We start from the raw sequence: 18,744 nt of genomic DNA on the forward strand, positions 1-18,744 counted from the left end.
TCCCCATCAAAGACAACATCAAGGTGCCCCATGAGTCTAGTTGTTGTGCTGTCTGCTCTAATAGCTTTGTAACATTTAGATTATATATCTCCCTCGGTCTAGATGGCAGCAAAATACCCAGATATGTAAAAAACGTATTCGCCCGTTTCAAGGGGAGTCCTTCCGGCCAGAGGTTTTGGGTGTCTAAATTTATCGCGAGAGCTTCCGACTTATCTGTGTTTAATTTGAAGCCAGAGTAGTCTCCATATTCTCGGAATATCTCTATGAGATTCTCCAGCGTCTTCTGCGGCTTCGTTATTATCATTAATAGATCATCAGCGAACGCAGCTAGTTTGAATTCCTGGTTTCTGATTTGCACTCCAGGAATCGCTGTACAACCGTGTATGTCTCTGATTAGAGGGTCTAATTGAAGCGCAAAGAGCAGGGGCGACAGAGGGCACCCCTGCCTGGTCCCCCTACTAATCTGGATTTCCCCTGATACATTACTGTTTACCAGCACTTGTGCTCTGGTGAACAATAGCACCGAGTATAGAAAGGGCCACTCCACTCTATCAAACGCTTTTTCTGCGTCGAAGCTAATCATTAAAGCTTGTTCGTTGGAGTGACCCAATCTTTCCAAGGCTGTCAGAATGCTCCTCAAGTTTTTGGTGATTGATCTGCCTTGTACAAATCCCACCTGCGCTTTATGAATAAGGTGAGGTAGTACCCTGCCCAATCTATTTGCTAGAATTTTTGCAAACAATTTTGCTTCTCTCCGTGAAAAAAATACTTCCTGACATTTTTCTTGAGGAAGTATTTTTTCACGGAGAAAGTAGTGGATGCTTGGAATGCCCTCCCACGGGAGGTGTTGGAAATGAAAACGGTAACGGAATTCAAACATGCGTGGGATAAGCATAAAGGAATCCTGTGCCGAAGGAATGGATCCTCAGAAGCTAAGTCAAGAACGTAGGCGGGGCTGGTGGTTGGGAGGCGGGGATAGTGCTGGGCAGACTTATACGGTCTGTGCCAGAGCCGGTGGTGGGAAGCGGGACTGGTGGTTGGGAGTCAGGGATAGTGCTGGACAGACTTTTATGGTCTGTGCCAGAGCTGGTGGTTGGAAGGAGGGGCTGGTGGTTGGGAGGCGGGGATAGTGCGGGGCAGACTTATACGGTCTGTGCCCTGAAGAGCACAGGTACAAATCAAAGTAGGGTATACACAAAAAGCAGCAAATATGAGTTATCTTGTTGGGCACACTGGATGGACCGTGCAGGTCTTTTTCTGCCGTCATCTACTATGTTACTATGTATGATGCATAGTAGTAAAACATGATTTTTACTCTCTGAATAATGGTTTTTCCATTTTTAAACATGGTTGCTTCCTTTAACACATTTACTATATTTTATATATAACCCCCTTTTGTTTGGTTTCTGTGTTCTCTATTTTATACTTTATATTTTTCATTTGATATTTTATATTTCATTCATTTTATGTTTTTTGCATTTATGTTGTTATGTTTTTATGATTTTTAGACCCCTGAGGTAGGCTTGCATGCAGAGACATGGACCGTGTTGGGTCCCAATAAACTTTTTTTTATGCTCTTACTCTTTGGCTGGCTGGTTTCTTGGAATCTGTTCGCTTCCACCCTTGTGTGTTGACTTGTATCAATTTAAGTCTTTTTAGGTTTGTGTGCGAGCAACCGAGGTAGATTATGTTGCAATAGTCAAGTCTGGTTACTAACAGTGAAAGGACAAGGGAGTGAAAAGTCTCTTGATCAAAGTTCCACTGGACTGCAAAATTAATGTGATTTTACTGCATGCAAAGCCCAGATCTAACATAGCACCTATAAGGGGTGTTCTCTAGTTTTCCCTATTCAGGCAATATGTTAATGTTTGCCTTAATGTGTAGCAATAATGCAATGTTAATATGGGACCACTTACTGCCTCCAATTTAGAAGGTACTAAGTGATCCTATGTTAACTGTGCATTAGCCAGTTAACATGTGGTAAGTGAAATGTGCTGGCTGGTTAATGCTTCCACCCACATCCTCTGGAACAAGGGCTGGCTATCCTACCTATGATTGATGATTGACAATGATGGAAGGAGAAACCTCTTGTAGGGAAACTGTACCGGTTTCAAATCTCTTGTCTTTGGCTCTTACTTCCCTGGCCATTGTACCACATAGGAAGGGGAAAAGGGTAACTGGCCACAGTCACACAGAGAGAAAGAGTGGAGAAGACCCTGTAAAGCTGCTGCACTGGTCATAGGTGAAAGTTAAAACAGGGATCCAAACACTACCACATCCTTTCAAGAAGAAAAGGATTTTGAATACTGAAAGAAAAAGCCTGGAGAAGCAAGAGGGGATTAGAGGAGAGTCCCAGAAGATCTACAAGGACAAAGGAACCCAATAGCTGAGCTCCCATCAGGGAAAGGACTTCCTACTAAGGATTTTGTACCAAGGAGGCTCAGAAAGTCCTCTCTATCTGAGAGAGACTTACAGAGCAGCTTCCTTTTGGAGGAGTCATCCAGGATAGTAAAGCTGTGAAAGGACATTTGCCAATGACCTCTACCAAAAGAGAGAGTGGCCATAAGGAAACCTGGAAAAGACTGTAAGGGAGAGAAATTACTTTTTTCTACCTCTGCCTGTATATAGTTGATGCTAGTCTCAGGGAAGGGAGTAGGAGAGGACCAATTAAATTTCAATGAACTACAGAGGTGAATAAACATACATAAAGTACTATTTATTAACAGACCAAAAAACAATAATGATAAAAAATGTTCTAAAACCAATAAAATACAAAAAAACAGGTTGCTTGATTCAATTACATACAGAAAAAGGTTTACAATACACATAAAAATGTTGACAGACTCAACACACATCTAGGTTTTGGCAATACACACCTGCATCAGGAGCCACAAGATCTCACCAATACTGTGTCTGACTTGTATACAGGCAAATATTGTCAATGAATCAGCATGTGTTGAGCAAAAAGGCAGAAAATCTGCAATCACTTCAAGGGTTAACATACAGTCAAGCTGTGTGCTTCTTAAAGCATGCTTGGGGAGTCCCAGAGTTGGCAGCTGGAGGCACTCTCTCAATTTCCAGGTTGCTGCAGCAGCACGAGGAGGAGGGGAGCAGCTTGGCAGAGAATTTCTTTGGCTGGTAGGACTTTGGCATTCCTGCCAGCAAAGATACTAATTTTAACGCAGAAGGGGGAGGGGAGGGGAGGAAAGGAAATATGTTGCCCCTCCACAGTCCACTTCTGAGGCCCACAAAATCGGAGGGCTGGCTCTGCCTCTGCTTTTTGCCACAGCTTAGTAAAAGAACCCCTTTGTTCCTTAAAAGAATGCCACAATAATTTTAAAACTGTGTTATATGTTTGCTCAGATTCCCTCTGTCTAATATTTTATTTTGTTTGAAGATTAGAAATCATTCAGTGTGACATATATACAATAATAGGGAAAACCAGTAGAGGGCAACAACTTTTTCACATCACTGGGTTTCTGCCAGGTACTTGAGACCTGGATTGGTCACTGTTGGAAGTAGGATACTGGGCTAGATGGACCATTGGTCTGACCCAGTATGGCTATTCTTATGTATTGTATATTTTTTTCTATCCTATATAATAAAATGCACCTCCAACGTTCTGAAGCTGACTGCGTGGCACTTAAACCTTGAGGCATTCGTGCTATCCATCTCATTAACTGACGTCAGTATTTCCTAGTATGTCACAAGCAGCTGTGACCAACCCTCCAAGCCCCCTGCCACATCATCACAGTTCTCCATAACCCTCAAAGCCACCCACCACTTCCTCAAACTTTGCCAGCACCGGACATCCCCCAACCCCCCCCCTCAAAAACTAAAAAAAAAAAAAAAAACATCAACACACTAATATGAGCCAACAACACGGGCAAAACCCACTCCACACATCAACAAACGCTGACCCCCTCCCCCTCCAAGCCCCCAGCAACACCCTCTCACTTCACCACCCCCTGGCCCCCCTGTCATAAACCCACTGACATTCGTCCACAAACACCCAGTCCCCCCCACCCTCTCTCAATTACACACACACACAAGTACTCTCTCCGTGACACACACACAGACACACTCACACACTAGCTCTGTGACAACCATGATCTTTCAGTCTCAAACACAGACACACAACCACCGCCCCCCTCCACCTCAAAACCCCGCAAAAAAACACTAATACACACATACACTGATGCGGAACATGCAGAGATGCACACTCACTCTCTCTCTATATATATATATCACCCCTGCAACAATAACCAACCAGAAAGCCAACTGCCACATCCTCCCACTTTGCCAGCACGGGACATCCCCCCCCAACACACCTCCCCCTTTAAAACCAAAACACTCTCATTTCACCACCCCCGCCCCCTCCCCCTTTAAATTAAAAGACACACAATGTCAAAAAAACTCAGACACTCGCCCCCATCCTCCCACTGCTCCCCACCCTCTCTCACTTACACACACACACGAACTCTCTGTGTGACACACACACACACACGAACTCTCTCTGTGACACACACACTCTCTCACACACACAAACCACCTGTGTGACACATGATCTTTCACTATCACACACAACCACCGCCCCCCTCCCCACCAACACCCCACTAAAAAACACTCACACACACATACACTGATGCGGCACATGGATAGATACACACTCACTCTCTCTATCTATCTATATCACCCATGCAACCAAAACCACCCTCAACATCATCCCACTTTGCAAGCACGAGACATCCCCCAAACCCCCGTGCACGAGACATCCCCCAAACCCCCGCCCCCCAAAACAACAAAACCCTCTTAGAGCAACACACCCTGCCCCCCACCCCACCCCCCTTTTACTGTGAGACACACACACAACATCACAAAAACACAAACACTCGGCACCAACCTCCCAATCCACCCCACCCTCTCTCACTTAAACACAGACATGAACTCTCTCTGTGACACACACACAGAAGCACTCTCTCACACACACAATGTAGCTGTGTGACACACATGAAGTTTCACTAACACACACAGACAGACAACCACGCCCCCTCCCCCTCAGAACCCCACAAAAAAACACTCACACACACACATACACTGATGCGGAACATGGATAGATACACACTCTATCTCTTTCTCTCTATCATCCCTGCAACAGTAACCACCCACAAAGCCACACACCAATTCATCCCACTTTGACAGCACGGGACATCCCCCAAACCCCCCCCCCCCAAAAAAAGAAAACCCCCAACAGCACCACACTAATACGAGCCAGCAACAACATGGCCGAACCACCCACTCCACAACAAACGCTGACCCCCATCCAAGCACCCTGCCACACCCTCTCAGATCAACTTCCTCCCTCCTTTCACTCACACACACACACACACACACACAAGCAGCAGAGAGAGAGGAATCACTGGGTGGCTAGAGGGGGAGCAGGGGACAGAGGAGAATCAGTAGGTGGCGAGGGGGGGGCAGGGGAGAGACGAGCATCACTGGGTGCATACGGGGGGGGGGCAAGGAAAAAGGATAATTACTGGGTGGCTGGAGGGGGAGCAAGGGAGAGAGGAGAATTGCTAGATGGCTGGAGGGGGGGGGGGGCAGGGGACAGAGCAGACACACTCGCACCCAGTAGTCTCACTCTCTCTCTGTCACACACACACACTCGCACATTCACTCTCTCTCACACACACAGTCACTCTCACACACACTCTCTCAAACATACACACTCCGATAAAAACGTTGCTAGCGCCCGTTTCATTTGTGTCATTTGTTTGTTTGTTTCTGAACTTCTCCGGTTCCTGAAGAGCTACAGCCACCAAACCTGGCATGCAGACTCTACCTGCTGTTGCCGAGGTTATTGTTTAGTTTGAAGTGATTCGGTTCATGGGGGCACTCAGAGGAGGCGGAACAATACCTCCATCCATTAAATGAATAGGCTGAAGGTCGGAAAGCTCTTTCTTCCTGTTGCTCAGAGACAGACTGCTTGGGACAGAGTGAGGGCTCAGAGGCTGGTGGGGAGAAACACAGACAGAAACTGTGCAGTTGTCCCTCTCTCATTCTCTAATACCTTGTTCTCTAACAATTTCAGTACAAGAGGGTTCAGAGTAGTGCTGTCCGATTCAGTCAAAAAATTTTCAATTCGATATGATCAATTAAAAAAAATTTGGTTTTTTCAATTCAATTTGATTTGATTTAACTAGATTGAAATAGTGAGGCCCACATGCTAATATTATAACACAAAGGTAAAAAAGAAAAACAGGCAGTAGCAATTGAACAAAGGCAAACTTTAATGTGAGCACGCCATGCTGTGTTACATCATGTGAAAAGTGAAGTTTGGTCAAGTCCTACATCTTCCAGTTTTTATTAAGAAAAATCATTTTGTCCACTTTGGCTGGCTTCAGACAACTGCGTCTTGCAGCTATAATTTGTCCAGCAGCAGAAACATGTTCAAAAACAGAACAATCCATTTGTGTATCTAAAAGGTAACTTCTACAAAACAGATGAAGATGTGATTCCATGTGCCTCAATGAAAGGAGAGTTTAATTCTACTTCCATTTAATTTCAATATATTCTATAACCTTTATAACACCAGGCTTCCCAAGGCAGATTACAACAGTTAAGATGAACCCATCAGGAAACAGGATATACTCACTGAAATCTGAACATCTGTATTGTATAGAACAGTGTAGAAAAATGAGCACAACCGTTTATAATTGCGGTTTCTACCGGCTACAATAATTTTGAAGCTGTATTAGTGATATTTAATTGTTATTTCTTTTCTCCTCCAGCTTTTAAGGCACTGCCTATCCAACTGAAACAGCTTTAGACTTGTTACAGATGGACCAACAATAAAAAATGACAATGTGGATGCAGCAGCTCATAAGCTTGCTTGCTTTGTGCTGAGTGAAGGCAATGACGGCTGCGCGGGGGGAGTAGAAACAAATTAACCAAATTGGCTCACTTCCACTCCAGTCTATTAAACCTCCTTGGGCAGCTCTCCCTCTGGCACCGGCGATTCACATAGTCAGCCTTCTGCCAGAATCGGAGCCTCTTCTCAGGCGCATCTCGCCTACTCTAATGCAACTTCCTGTTTTCTGCAGAGGTGGGACGTGCCTGAGGAGAGGCTCCGACGCTGGCAGAAGGCTGACTATGTGAATCTCTGGTGCTGGAGGGAGAACACTTCAGGGCAGTGAAAATGACCATGCAGACAGGAGAGAGCAGCAAAAGATGTAAGAGACCTCAGGCACTGCTATGGTAAGCGACAGTGGCTTGGGAAACAGCAGAAGGGAGGGAAGCAGTGGCTTGGGTGACAGCGGGGGGTGGGAGGGAGGGAGGTGGGGAAATCCTGAATCAAGACTCCTGATTGTTTTACAAAATAAATCAATTCATCCAAAACAAATTGATAAATCGATTTGAATCGTGAATTGTACAGCACTAGTTCAGAGACTGCTGGGAACAGGATAGAGAGAAAGTAGTGGGGTTAAGCTGAGAAGTGTGTGTCTGTGCATGAATTCAATACCCCACCAAGGGAACGCTTCTCAAAAAGGGTAGGAAACTGAATTTCAATATGCCCTTGAAAAGAAGGCTGTGTTTTGACAGGAAAACGGTGAAAGACAAACTGCAGGCACTTGCTAGATTGAAAGAAACAACTAATCAAGAAAATCAGCCTAAATAAATTGATCGGAAAAGAAAAGTTATTGCTAGGTCCACATTTTCTAATTTAAGGGAGTATAAAACTCAATGTCAATGTCAGTCTTTCTCACACATCCCTTAGCAAAACACCCCAGTCATAATCAGCCATTCTCACCCTCCCCCCCCACTCACAATCACCCATTCTAATACAGCACTCAGCAAAACACTCCACTCACACTCACCTGTTCTCACACACCCCTCAGCAAAACAACCCCAGTTACACACACCAGAATAGCACACCCACACTGACACTCACCCATTCTCACACACGCTAGAGTAACACACTTCCACGCACACTCACCCCTCAGCATAATTATACAGTGTTATTACACACAAAAAAACCTTGCTTTTCTTAGTTACAAAGTACTAAGTACATAAGTATTGCCATACTGGGAAAGACCAAAGGTCCATCGAGCCCAGCATCCTGTTTCCAACAGTGGCCAATCCAGGTCATAAATACCTGGCAAGATCCCAAAAATGTACAAAACGTTTTATACTGCTTATCCCAGAAATAGTGGATTTTCCCCAAGTCCATTTAATAATGGTCTATGGACTTTTCCTTTAGGAAGCCATCCAAACCTTTTTTAAACTCCGCTAAGCTAACCGCCTTTACCACATTCTCTGGTAACGAATTCCAGAGTTTAATTACACGTTGAGTGAAGAAAATGTTTCTCCGATTCGTTTTAAATTTACTACATTGTAGCTTCATCGCATGCCCCCTAGTCCTGGTATTTTTGGAAAGCGTGAACAGATGCTTCACATCTACCCGTTCATCTCCACTCATTATTTTATAGACCTCTATAATATCTCCCCTCAGCCGCCTTTTCTCCAAGCTGAAGAGCCCTAGCCCTAGCCGATAGAGAAGTCGTCCCATCCCCTTTATCACTTTTGTCGCCCTTCTCTGCACCTTTTCTAATTCCACTATATCTTTTTTGAGATGCAATGCCAGAGGGGACAGCTAGTAGCTTATTAAAACTTACAAAAAATGTATTTGTGGTTGTTTCATGTGTATTATTTCTGTGATTGTTGTGGTTTAATATTACAATGGTTTTTTTTTTTTTACAAAATTTGTAGTTTGTTTTATTTGTATAATTGTATTGTTTATATTTTGTAATTTATGTTAACAGCCTTGAGCAGAATGAAGTGATTAATAAGGCTGATGAATATATACCATACTTTAAAGATGGAGTGAATGGAAAACTTCACTCACCAAATGGCTGACCTTTCAAAGTTAAAAAAAAAGTAGTTCATGAAGTAATGGCACTCTAATCTGGTTAAACTGCAAGTGTTTGATTTTCTGTGGAATTAAATTTTCTTTCAAATTAAAGGACTCCAAAGTTTTGTCCCATTCTCTCCCCTCCCTTCCCTTGCCCCAATACTTGGTCTGAGTTCCTATTAGTAACATTAATTAAATACAATTTCTGCAAAGAAAAATGGCAGAAAAATGTTCATAACAAAATATGTTTTCTATCCTTTCTACATCCTAATTTTTACATATTACCTCAGCTTTACTTCATTTCCATGGCTTTCAATAAGATTTTGCATTTATACATCTTATTGTTAGCAGAGAATTGGAAATATCATGATCCAGCACACTCCAAGTGTGAAGACATACAAAAAGCTGACATTTTGCAACACAACAGCACCGCTCTCTCTTGCACATATGCAGTCTGACTCGCCCCTGAACTTGGGCCACTGGGTTGGCAAGTCCTCGGTAGTCATGTCACAATACATCCAATCACGGGCCACGGAACGAGGAAACCCAATGTCTGCTTCCACTTTACCGCCTGTGAACTTCCAGTACTTGGTGCCTTTGAAAAAATAAGTGTTACCTATAGGGGACAAAAAATAGTAAATATATAAAAATTAATGATATGTTATGCCAGTGGGTGATAACCAATAAAGACAAATTGGCTTGTCCAGTCTATGCACTTATCATCTTTTCTGGTTCTGTACCACTCTCTATAGGTAAACATGAAAATTTCCAGTTTGCATCAGTGGTCTCCCTACTGTCCTCCTTCTACCATGTCTTTAACCTATTATTTCTCAACTCTGTTCCACCATTTCCCTCTATATTTGGCCAAAGAATGTTTAAACTCCTTGATGCTAGTGGACTTTATCTTGGTTGGTAAGGTATTCCAGGCCTTATCATCAACTTCTTTGTTTCTCACAACTCCACTATTAATCCAATACCCATTCCTCTTCTCATGTCTTATCATCAATAATACCCCGATGATCAAAAGCAAATGTGGACACTAGAGGCTATTAGTGCCATACTAGCGCCCGCGTTTGCTCACGCCCAATGATCAGAGCTGGCAAGTGTGTGCAACAATGAGCATGTTCTTAGTTTTGATCATAAGGGCTTTATTTCCCTATGCTGTTCTGGTGCTAATTTTATAGCACAGTACGGGATTTTAGATCATCGTCTCATAAGTGATTGTATTCACTCCTGATGCATCCATATTTTTTAAAAATTTTAATTATTACTATATTTTTCTAAAATTACTCTAGCACAATTGGATTTGGTTGGAGCAAGGGAGACACATTGGACCTAGATTTAGGAGAGGATTTTATAAAATGTGCTGCCCTATACACATAGGATTGCTGTCTGCGTATGTTTTTCTGTTAATATTTATAGTATGTGTTCCTGAGGAAGGAGCTAGGTAGTGCTGGTTTTACACATATATTTGGCTACAGCAATCAGTATTTTTTTTTAAATGCTGGCCAATTCAACTATACAAAAATCCAGCTATTCAGTACCAATACAATACTTACAGACCACTAAGCCCCAATAAAGTTTTAATGCAGTGTACAGTAGTGTTTACAGCAAAAAAATAAAAAAATCACAAAGTTAACAACAAACAAAAATACAAAAGTGAAGCCAAAAAACACAATTCACCAAACTAATAATAGCAAAATACAGATAAAACAGGTCAAATTATGAACAATCAAAAAAGTATGTCTTGAGCTTTTTCCAAAATTTCCAATAATTCTGTTCAAGTTGTAAGGAAATTGGAAATGAATTCCAGAGAGAAACACTTGGAATGCATAGTTTTAGCCACACTTACAAACTGCAAATGGTTGCATGAAGGTGGACAAAAAATAAGCCTATCAAGCAGTCGAAAAGACATCCCACTACCAGTATTTGGACAGGAACCAGTGCTAAAAACCTGGATTCAGCAGTGATCGGCACTGCTGTACAGATAGTGGCGCTATTCAGTCCACTTTCTAGATATCTCACTAGATAAACTTAGGACAGCATTTTTGCAGCTTTAATTTCATCTAGACAGTTATTCAGTTAGCGAACAGAATAGCGCAGCAGCTGTCTTTATTGATATTCAGTGGCACTATCTGCACAGTGCTGTTGAATTAATTTTATTTCTTTGCACATTTATATTCTGCCTGAACCTGATAGATAATCAGATAGGCCTAATTAATCCATTTATCTGGATAATGGTGACTGTTATTCAAGTAAATGGCTTTGAATTTCAGCCCTTTACAAAATGTTCAAAATACATGTCTATAATCAGAAGCCATACATATGTGTATTTATGTAAAATATGCATTATTCTTTTAGGGGCCCTTTTACTAAGCCGCATAAGTGTCTACGCAAGCCCAGCATGTACCAAAATGGAGTTACTGCATAGCTACCATGTGGCCCTTGCGGTAATTTCATTTTTGGCATGTGTCCGCTACACGCGCCCAAAAAATAATTTTTTCTGTCATGCATCAGCTACGTGCGCGCAGGTCATTACCGCCCAGTTACTTTGTGAGACTTTACCACTAGGTCAATGGTTGGCGGTAAGGTCTTAGACCCAAAATGGACGCGTGGCAATTTTAATTTGCCACACGCCCATTTTCAGGAAAAATGTAAAAAGGGGCTTTATTTTACAGGCATGCTGAAAAATGGATTGGCACGCGTCCAAAACCCATGCCTACACTACCACAAGCTATTTTTCAGCACACCTTAGTAAAAGGACCCCTTACTGCAGATTGCAGAAAGTATATATTGATTTAGCTTTATAAAATTGCTGTTATTTTCTATGTACATTGGGAGCATCCATTTTATGTGACTGGTTATAAAATCATCCTCTTACTTTGAATTAAAAAAAAAAAACTAATCCTAAGAATTTGACCCACACTTTAAGGGTTTGGAGATCCTGCTCTGCGCTTCTTGTCCCCTCAAAAGCTGTGTAGCATGAGCAGCTGCAGTAATCACAAGAAATCACTATCTTCTCCCACACTGCTGCTCTTCAGGCAAGTGCTTATAATTAGTGGCTTCAGAAGGTGATGTCTGTGGAAAATTCTTTCTACTTGACCCCCTTTCCTCTTTTCCCCATCCTCCTCCTGCCCCACAGTGGGCAAAGTCAGTGTTTAGTAAAAGCAGCAGCTGCAAGATGAAAGGGTGTGACTTGCAGTGCTGGGGAGGGGATGCTGTCAGTATGACAGCCTTGGAGGACTCCTGGCAGCACTGGGAACTGGAAATAGCTTGCCTCAAAGAAAAACTGAATCAACAAACTGAAAAGTTGGATGAGTTTGAAAACCGGGCTCGACGTAGTAACCTCAGGTTGGTGGGGTTACTGGAAACGTGGGTGTGCAGGGGATCCCAATGGTGTCAAACTTGCCGGGCGAGGCTGTTCAGGAGAGTGCGGTGGGTCGGCCTGATCGTCCCCTGGCAAAGTAGCATCAGGCATGCAGTTTTCTACGATGCCAGGAAGCACAGGTACAGCAGGCAAGCAAGAGTGGGTATCTGCAGCTGATGGTACAGAAGTAGTTGAAAGCAGAGGACAGCCTGAGTCAATGTACCTCTCGGGACGCTTTGCCCGCCTTGAGGATGAGCGTAGTGGTTGCAATGCTGCAGCCTGGCTGGAAGTAGGCTGTGAAACCTGTGCACGGCGAGGCATACTGTGATATGATTAAAACCGCAAGGGTACACCGCCGAAAACAGTACACGGCAAAGCAAACAAAGAAAACAAAACGGCCGACTATGAGAAAAAACGGCCAATAAGGGCGGTCACGAAGGAAAAACAGCGAAGCTGGGCGACAGTGAAAAAAGGCCAAAATAAGGTGACCGGCACTAAAGTCTCTGAAAGCGAGTCTGGTTACCATTGGTTCGCGATGGCCGACTACGGACCGTGAACCGAGCTAGCACTAAAAATCACTGAAAGCACAGCTGATTGAATGGCCAGCCACAACTGCACTCAAATGGAAAGGCCGGCCAAATCAAAATGGGAGGCCAAAATGGAAAAAGTAGGCCAAATCAAAATGGGAGGCCAAAATGGAAAGGCCGGCCATGTGATCAGCTGATCGAGTGGCTGGCCACAACCGCTCTACGCGGTAACGCTATACTATCGGCTGCCACAAGCAAGGGAAGAAAAGTTTACCGTACAAAACGCGTGGTCCAAAAATTCCTGTGCCGCTCGTCCAAAAAATCCTGCGCTGCTTGCTGCCGACAAAGAAACCTCCCCGCCCCGTCGGCAGCCATTTAAGCGGCGCTTGGAGACCCTGAAGCTCCTCCCCCCCGGCTCCCCCAACCAGTGGCGGGCAGGGTCCCGCCACGTCAGGGGGAAGCCAGAAGGAGGAGGGGGCTTGTACTGGGGAGCTGCCGTGTGGCAGCCGCCATGTTACCTGCGGCTGCTCAGCATGCTCCTCGCCGGCCTTCTTGACTTGCAGTGCTGGGGAGGGGATGCTGTCATTATGACAATGTGAAGCTACTGTGTTCTGTTTAGATGAGGGAGAGAGAGGGGTCACGTGATGCGGTGGGAGCAGTAGCCACGTTTTAGCGCTGCTCCGGGGTCCCCGCTCGATCTTCGCCCGCTACCACCCTTAAACAGCCCCGAAACTGACTGACCTGATCATCTTTAGCTGGATAACGAGTGTATGGACCAATATCTGGTGTCCATGTCACCAGGAACAGTGCAGAAAAGTGTGAAAACAGACAAAGAAAAATCAGCTGCGGCTGGCGGCGATTCCAAGATGGCGCCCGGAATGCTGAGAAGCAAAGCGGAGTTTTTGACCCGCCAACTAACGCAGCTGGTGGTGGCTGTGGGAATGGCGCTTGAGCCCCGATTCACATCGCTGGACGGCCAACTCGGCAAGCTGGATGGGCTGATGGCAACCCTCGTGAGTCGTACCGCGGAGGTGGAAAAGAGGGTGTCAGCCTTGGAGGACTCCTGGCAGCACTGGGAACCGGAAATAGCTGGCCTCAAAGAAAAACTGAATCAACAAACTGAAAAGTTGGATGAGCTTGAAAACCGGGCTCGACGTAGTAACCTCAGGTTGGTGGGGTTACTGGAAACTATCCCTGATAAAAACTTGAGTACTATCCTCGAGGAGTGGCTCGTAAAAGAATTTGCCTTATTTATTTATTTATTGCATTTGTATCCCACATTTTCCCACCTCTTTGCAGGCTCAATGTGGCTTACAATACATCATGAATAGTGGAAATATATAAGAAAATAGACATTTAGTAGTACAGAAGGATCTTGGGTAACATAATAATGGTAAAACATGGTAGTAGTGTAACACGCAAAAATTGTAAGACAATTCTGGATATCTATGTAGGGGTTAACATTTGTTGATCTTTGTGGTATGCCTTGTTAAAGAGATGGGTTTTCAGTAGTTTGCGGAAGTTCATTAGTTCATAGATCGTTTTTAAGCTGCGCGGCAGCGCGTTCCAGAATTGTGTGCTCAAGTAGGAAAAGGTTGACGCAGTTAGTTTGTATTTTAGACCTTTACAGTTGGGGAAGTGAAGATTAAGGAGTGTGCAGGATGATTTTTTAGCATTCCTGGGTGGTAAGTCTATCAGGTCTGATATGTAGGCTGGGGCATCTCCGTGAATGACTTTCGTGAACTAGGGTACATATTTTGAACGTGATGCATTCTTTAAGTGGGAGCCAATGTAGCTTTTCTTGTAGGGGTTTGGCGCTTTCATATTTTGTTTTACCGAATATGAGTCTGGCTGCGGTGTTCTGGGCTGTCTGAAGTTTCTTGATTATTTGTTCTTTGCAGCCAGCGTAGAGTGCGTTGCAGTAGTCTAGGTGACTGAGTACCATTGATTGTACCAGGTTGCGGAAGACGGTCCTTGGGAAGAAAGGTCTTACTCTTTTTAATTTCCACATTGAGTGGAACATCTTCTTGGTTGTGTTTTTTGCATGACTCTCAAGTGTTAGGTGTCGGTCAATGGTAACTCCAAGAATTTTTAGGGTGTCCGAAATTGGAAGATTCAGTGTTGGTGTGTTAATGATGATGAATTTGTTTGTGTTATGTTGAGAGGTGAGTATTAGGCATTGGGTTTTTTCTGCATTGAGTTTCAGCTGAAATGCATCGGATAGCCGGGGGCTGCTCTGCATAGAGAGAGCGCATAGGATCGGGAGGCAGCAGCAGAACAACCAGCGCCCCAGGGTTGTCATTATTAAAGTGCTTAACTACCTACACAAGGAAGAGATCCTCCAAGGCTACCGCCTGAAAAGGGAGTCGTTAACATATGCAGGAGCCCAAGTGCGAATTTTTCAAGATTATTCAGCCAGCTTGCAAGAGCAGAGGCGGAAGTTCCACCCGGTCTGCACCTCGCTGGTGGAAAGAAATCTGCGCTTCATGTTGCTGTACCCAGCCACCCTGAAGATACAGCATCAGGGGAAATGGGTCTCTTTTGTATCAGACCAAGCAGCTATGCAGTTTATAAACCGAGAACTGAAAGGAACTGAGAACCCTACCTGACGGAAGGACACTGGACTTTTGGGCGGTCAGGCATGGAGGACCACATAATTGCGGAAAACAGGGGCTATTCTGCATTGGTTTGTATGTTTGAGTTATGAAAGTTTTGTATGGTTAAAAATACGATGTTGAGAGAAGGGTGGGGGGTTGGGCGGGGACCACAGCATGTTGTGACTCGGTTTACATGGGGGTAGTCCAGTTGCGGGTTAGTAGAGGGGGAGGGGGCGGGAGAAGGGTGGGAGGGTTGGGGAGGAGGGTACTGTGTGGGGAGCATGGGGGGTGGGACTGCCACAGAGAAGCTTGCATTTGGAGGACGGGAAAGCTACGTGTTGTGATGAGTGGCGGAGAGAGGATGGCCCCTGGGTGGAGGCTGGGCACCCAGGGACCTCATGGACACTACAGAATCTAACAGGTGCTGAGATGGAGTCCTGGGATCCGGGTTAAATGCAATTACCTAGATTAATCTCTTGGAATGTGTCTGGGATTGGATCGCCAATAAAAAGAGCAAAAATTCTAACAGCCTTGCAATGCCACAGGGCCTCTATTGCATGCCTACAAGAGACAAAATTGACCGAGGAAGAAAGCCAAAAGCTTAAGCAACGGTGGGTGGGAGAGTGTTTCTTTTCGCCAGCGCTGGGGAGGAAAGGGGGAGTTGCAATACTTATCCATAAAACTCTTCAATGTAAAACACGGGTGGTGACTCAGGACAAGCAAGGGAGGTATATATTGTTGCATTTGAATATAATGGGGCAGGAGATTTTTCTGCTTAACATTTATGGGCCGAATGTATATGACCATGCATTTTTCCAGCATATAGTGTGTCTGGGTCTACAACACTCAACCGCCCCCTGGCTCCTGGTGGGAGACTTTAACCAGGTGATGGATTGGCAACAAGATCGGTCAGCCCCCTCGGCGGGGACGGCGATGGGCAGGGGCAAAGGCATACAATACCTGTGCAAGGTGCTGAATTTAGTAGATCCCTGGCGCTTGGTTAATTCTAACGTGCGTGACTATACCCACCTCTCCAGAGCTCACGGCACGTGATCCAGGTTAGATTACATTTTAGCTGATGGTACCCTTTTCCCACAGATAGTGAAAGCGGAGATAGGGCCGCTGGAGATCTCGGACCACTCCATGATATGGGTGGATATGGACCTGGGAGCGGACGGCTTAGAGGGAACCGGTGGAAATTCCCATCACATTTGGTGGGAGACGCACACTTCCAGGAGCACCTTAGGCAGAAATGGCTACTGTTTGTGGAGGCAAATGCATGTCATAAGGAGGAAGCCCTTTTATATTGGGAAACTTCAAAAGCGGTCATGAGGGGGGAGGTAATCTCCTACATGTGTGCACGGGCAAAAAGGCTAGCACAGGGCATTCTGCAGTTAGAACATAAATTTAAGGCAGCAAAACATAAATACCTGGCAGCTCCCTCCCCAGCGAGTAGGGAGGAGATGGTGTCAACGCTTGCGGCGTTAAATTCTGTAATCCACGAACAAACCAAGAAGCAGTTCTTTCACCGTTCATTCACCTTCTATAGATTTGGTAATAAATCAGGAAAATTGTTGGCAAGAGTGGCAAAGAATTGGGGGGGGGGGGGGGGCAACAGATTCATCTCCTCTTTGGTAAGGCCGAATGGCACGCGAGAGGTCCAGTCCGCGGGAATTGTTCAGATCCTACATGACTTCTACGCATCTCTTTATGACCGGCCAGACGCGCGGAGTGGACCCTCATTAGTAGACTACCTAGAAGACTCGGGCATTCCACGAGTAACAGCAGAGGTGGTAGATCAGTTGAATTCCCCTTTGAAAGCCAAGGAAATTCAGAAGGTGGTCAAAGCGTTAAAAAGAGGTACGGCCCCGGGTCCTGATGGGTACACAACGGAATACTACCAGTGTATGCTGCCACAGATCTGTGGCGCCCTGGTTTCCTTCTTTGACGCCTCGGTTACGGAGGGCAGCTTTCCGCAGAGCTCTAACGAAGCGTGGATCACACTCATACTGAAGCCGGGTAAGAACCCCGAGCACCCAGAGTCGTCCAGACCAATCTCTCTTATTAATGTGGATTTAAAGATCTTACCTAGGGTACTAGCAGAGAGGTTGAGTCCCCATATGACAGCTTTGGTTGGGGAGGGACAGGTGGGATTTGTTAGGAGCAGACATTCCTCCATCAGCGTTCGTAAAGTCTGCATGGCCGTGGCACATAGTTGTCTGTCAGAGGAACCCCTGCTATTGGTGAGCCTGGATACCGAAAAGGCGTTCGATAGAGTACGCTGGGATTACTTGTTTGGGGTTCTAGACTATGTGGGCTTAAAGGGTTGGTTTGTACATGCGATTGCTGCCCTGTATTGTCAACCACGGGCCTCCCTATTAATAAACGGAATCTGCTCAACCCCATTTCCGATTGCTAGGGGGACGCAGCAGGGGTGTCCACTTTCGCCGTTGCTGTTTCTTCTTTATTTGGAACCCTTGTTGCGCACTATTCAAAAAGACCTTGAAATTGCGGGGGTTAGGATGCCCTTGCTTTCAGTAAAGATCTTGGCATTCGCAGACGACATCTTATTGACCCTGACGAACCCTAGTCAGTCGTTGTCCCACCTCCTTGATACCATAGGAGAATTCAGTTATTTCTCTGGATTTTCCCTCAACTTGCAGAAGTCGGTGGCGTTTCCTGTTCAAAGCTCGATTAGGGAGACTTGGGAGGGAGAGTTTCCCCTTACGGCCCCTTAAAATACCTGGGGATGCTGATCCCCTCCGACCTATCTAGTTTTATGAAGTGAACATTGAACCGCTTCAAACATGTACGAGGCGCACTTTGCAGAGTTGGCACTCGCTTCCGCTATCCCTCCTAGGTAGAATTGCCCTTTATAACATGATATTAGTGCCTAAGTGGACTTATGTTCTATAAATGGTATCCATGTGTCTGACATAAAAAGATGATAACTGGGTGACATGGTTAGTGATGCGTTTCCTATGGCAAGGTAAGAAACCTCGGTTGCGAGCATCCCAGCTCTTTTTACCGCGATCTGGGTGGGGGGGGGGGGGGGGAATGGGACTGTTGAGTGTCAGGCTCCTTTCGATAGCAAGTAACATGTGCCATCTCACGGATTGGTTCCGGGGATCGTCCCATTTCTCGTGCACCAGGGCAGAGATGGGTTTGTTTGCTCCTTCCCATTTTAGTGCCTGGTTACATGCGGCACCGGGGAAGCTGCGCACGCCTCTGGCTTATGCACCGTTGCTTCTGCCTGTGAGGAAAGCATGGCGGTGGGTCTGCCGGTTTTATGGTCTGTCAGCAGAATCCTCCCCGTTGTTGCCAATTCAGGGTAATAGA

At 45.2% G+C, this 18,744-nt stretch overlaps 1 protein-coding gene across 1 annotated transcript in view; it reads right to left on the reverse strand.

Annotated features, from left to right (window-relative positions):
* Positions 1-8,926: 8,926 nt before the first annotated feature.
* MMP25 (matrix metallopeptidase 25) overlaps positions 8,927-18,744 on the reverse strand; it is a 426,665-nt gene continuing 416,847 nt past the window's right edge. The window contains exon 10 of the mRNA XM_030210435.1: positions 8,927-9,530. Within this exon, the coding sequence (XP_030066295.1) occupies positions 9,259-9,530 (272 nt within the window). The 3' untranslated portion in view covers positions 8,927-9,258. The remainder of the gene's footprint in view (positions 9,531-18,744) is intronic.

This window comes from Microcaecilia unicolor, chromosome 7 (assembly GCF_901765095.1).
Source record: "Microcaecilia unicolor chromosome 7, aMicUni1.1, whole genome shotgun sequence".
In the NCBI taxonomy this organism is placed as follows: Eukaryota; Metazoa; Chordata; class Amphibia; order Gymnophiona; family Siphonopidae; genus Microcaecilia; species Microcaecilia unicolor.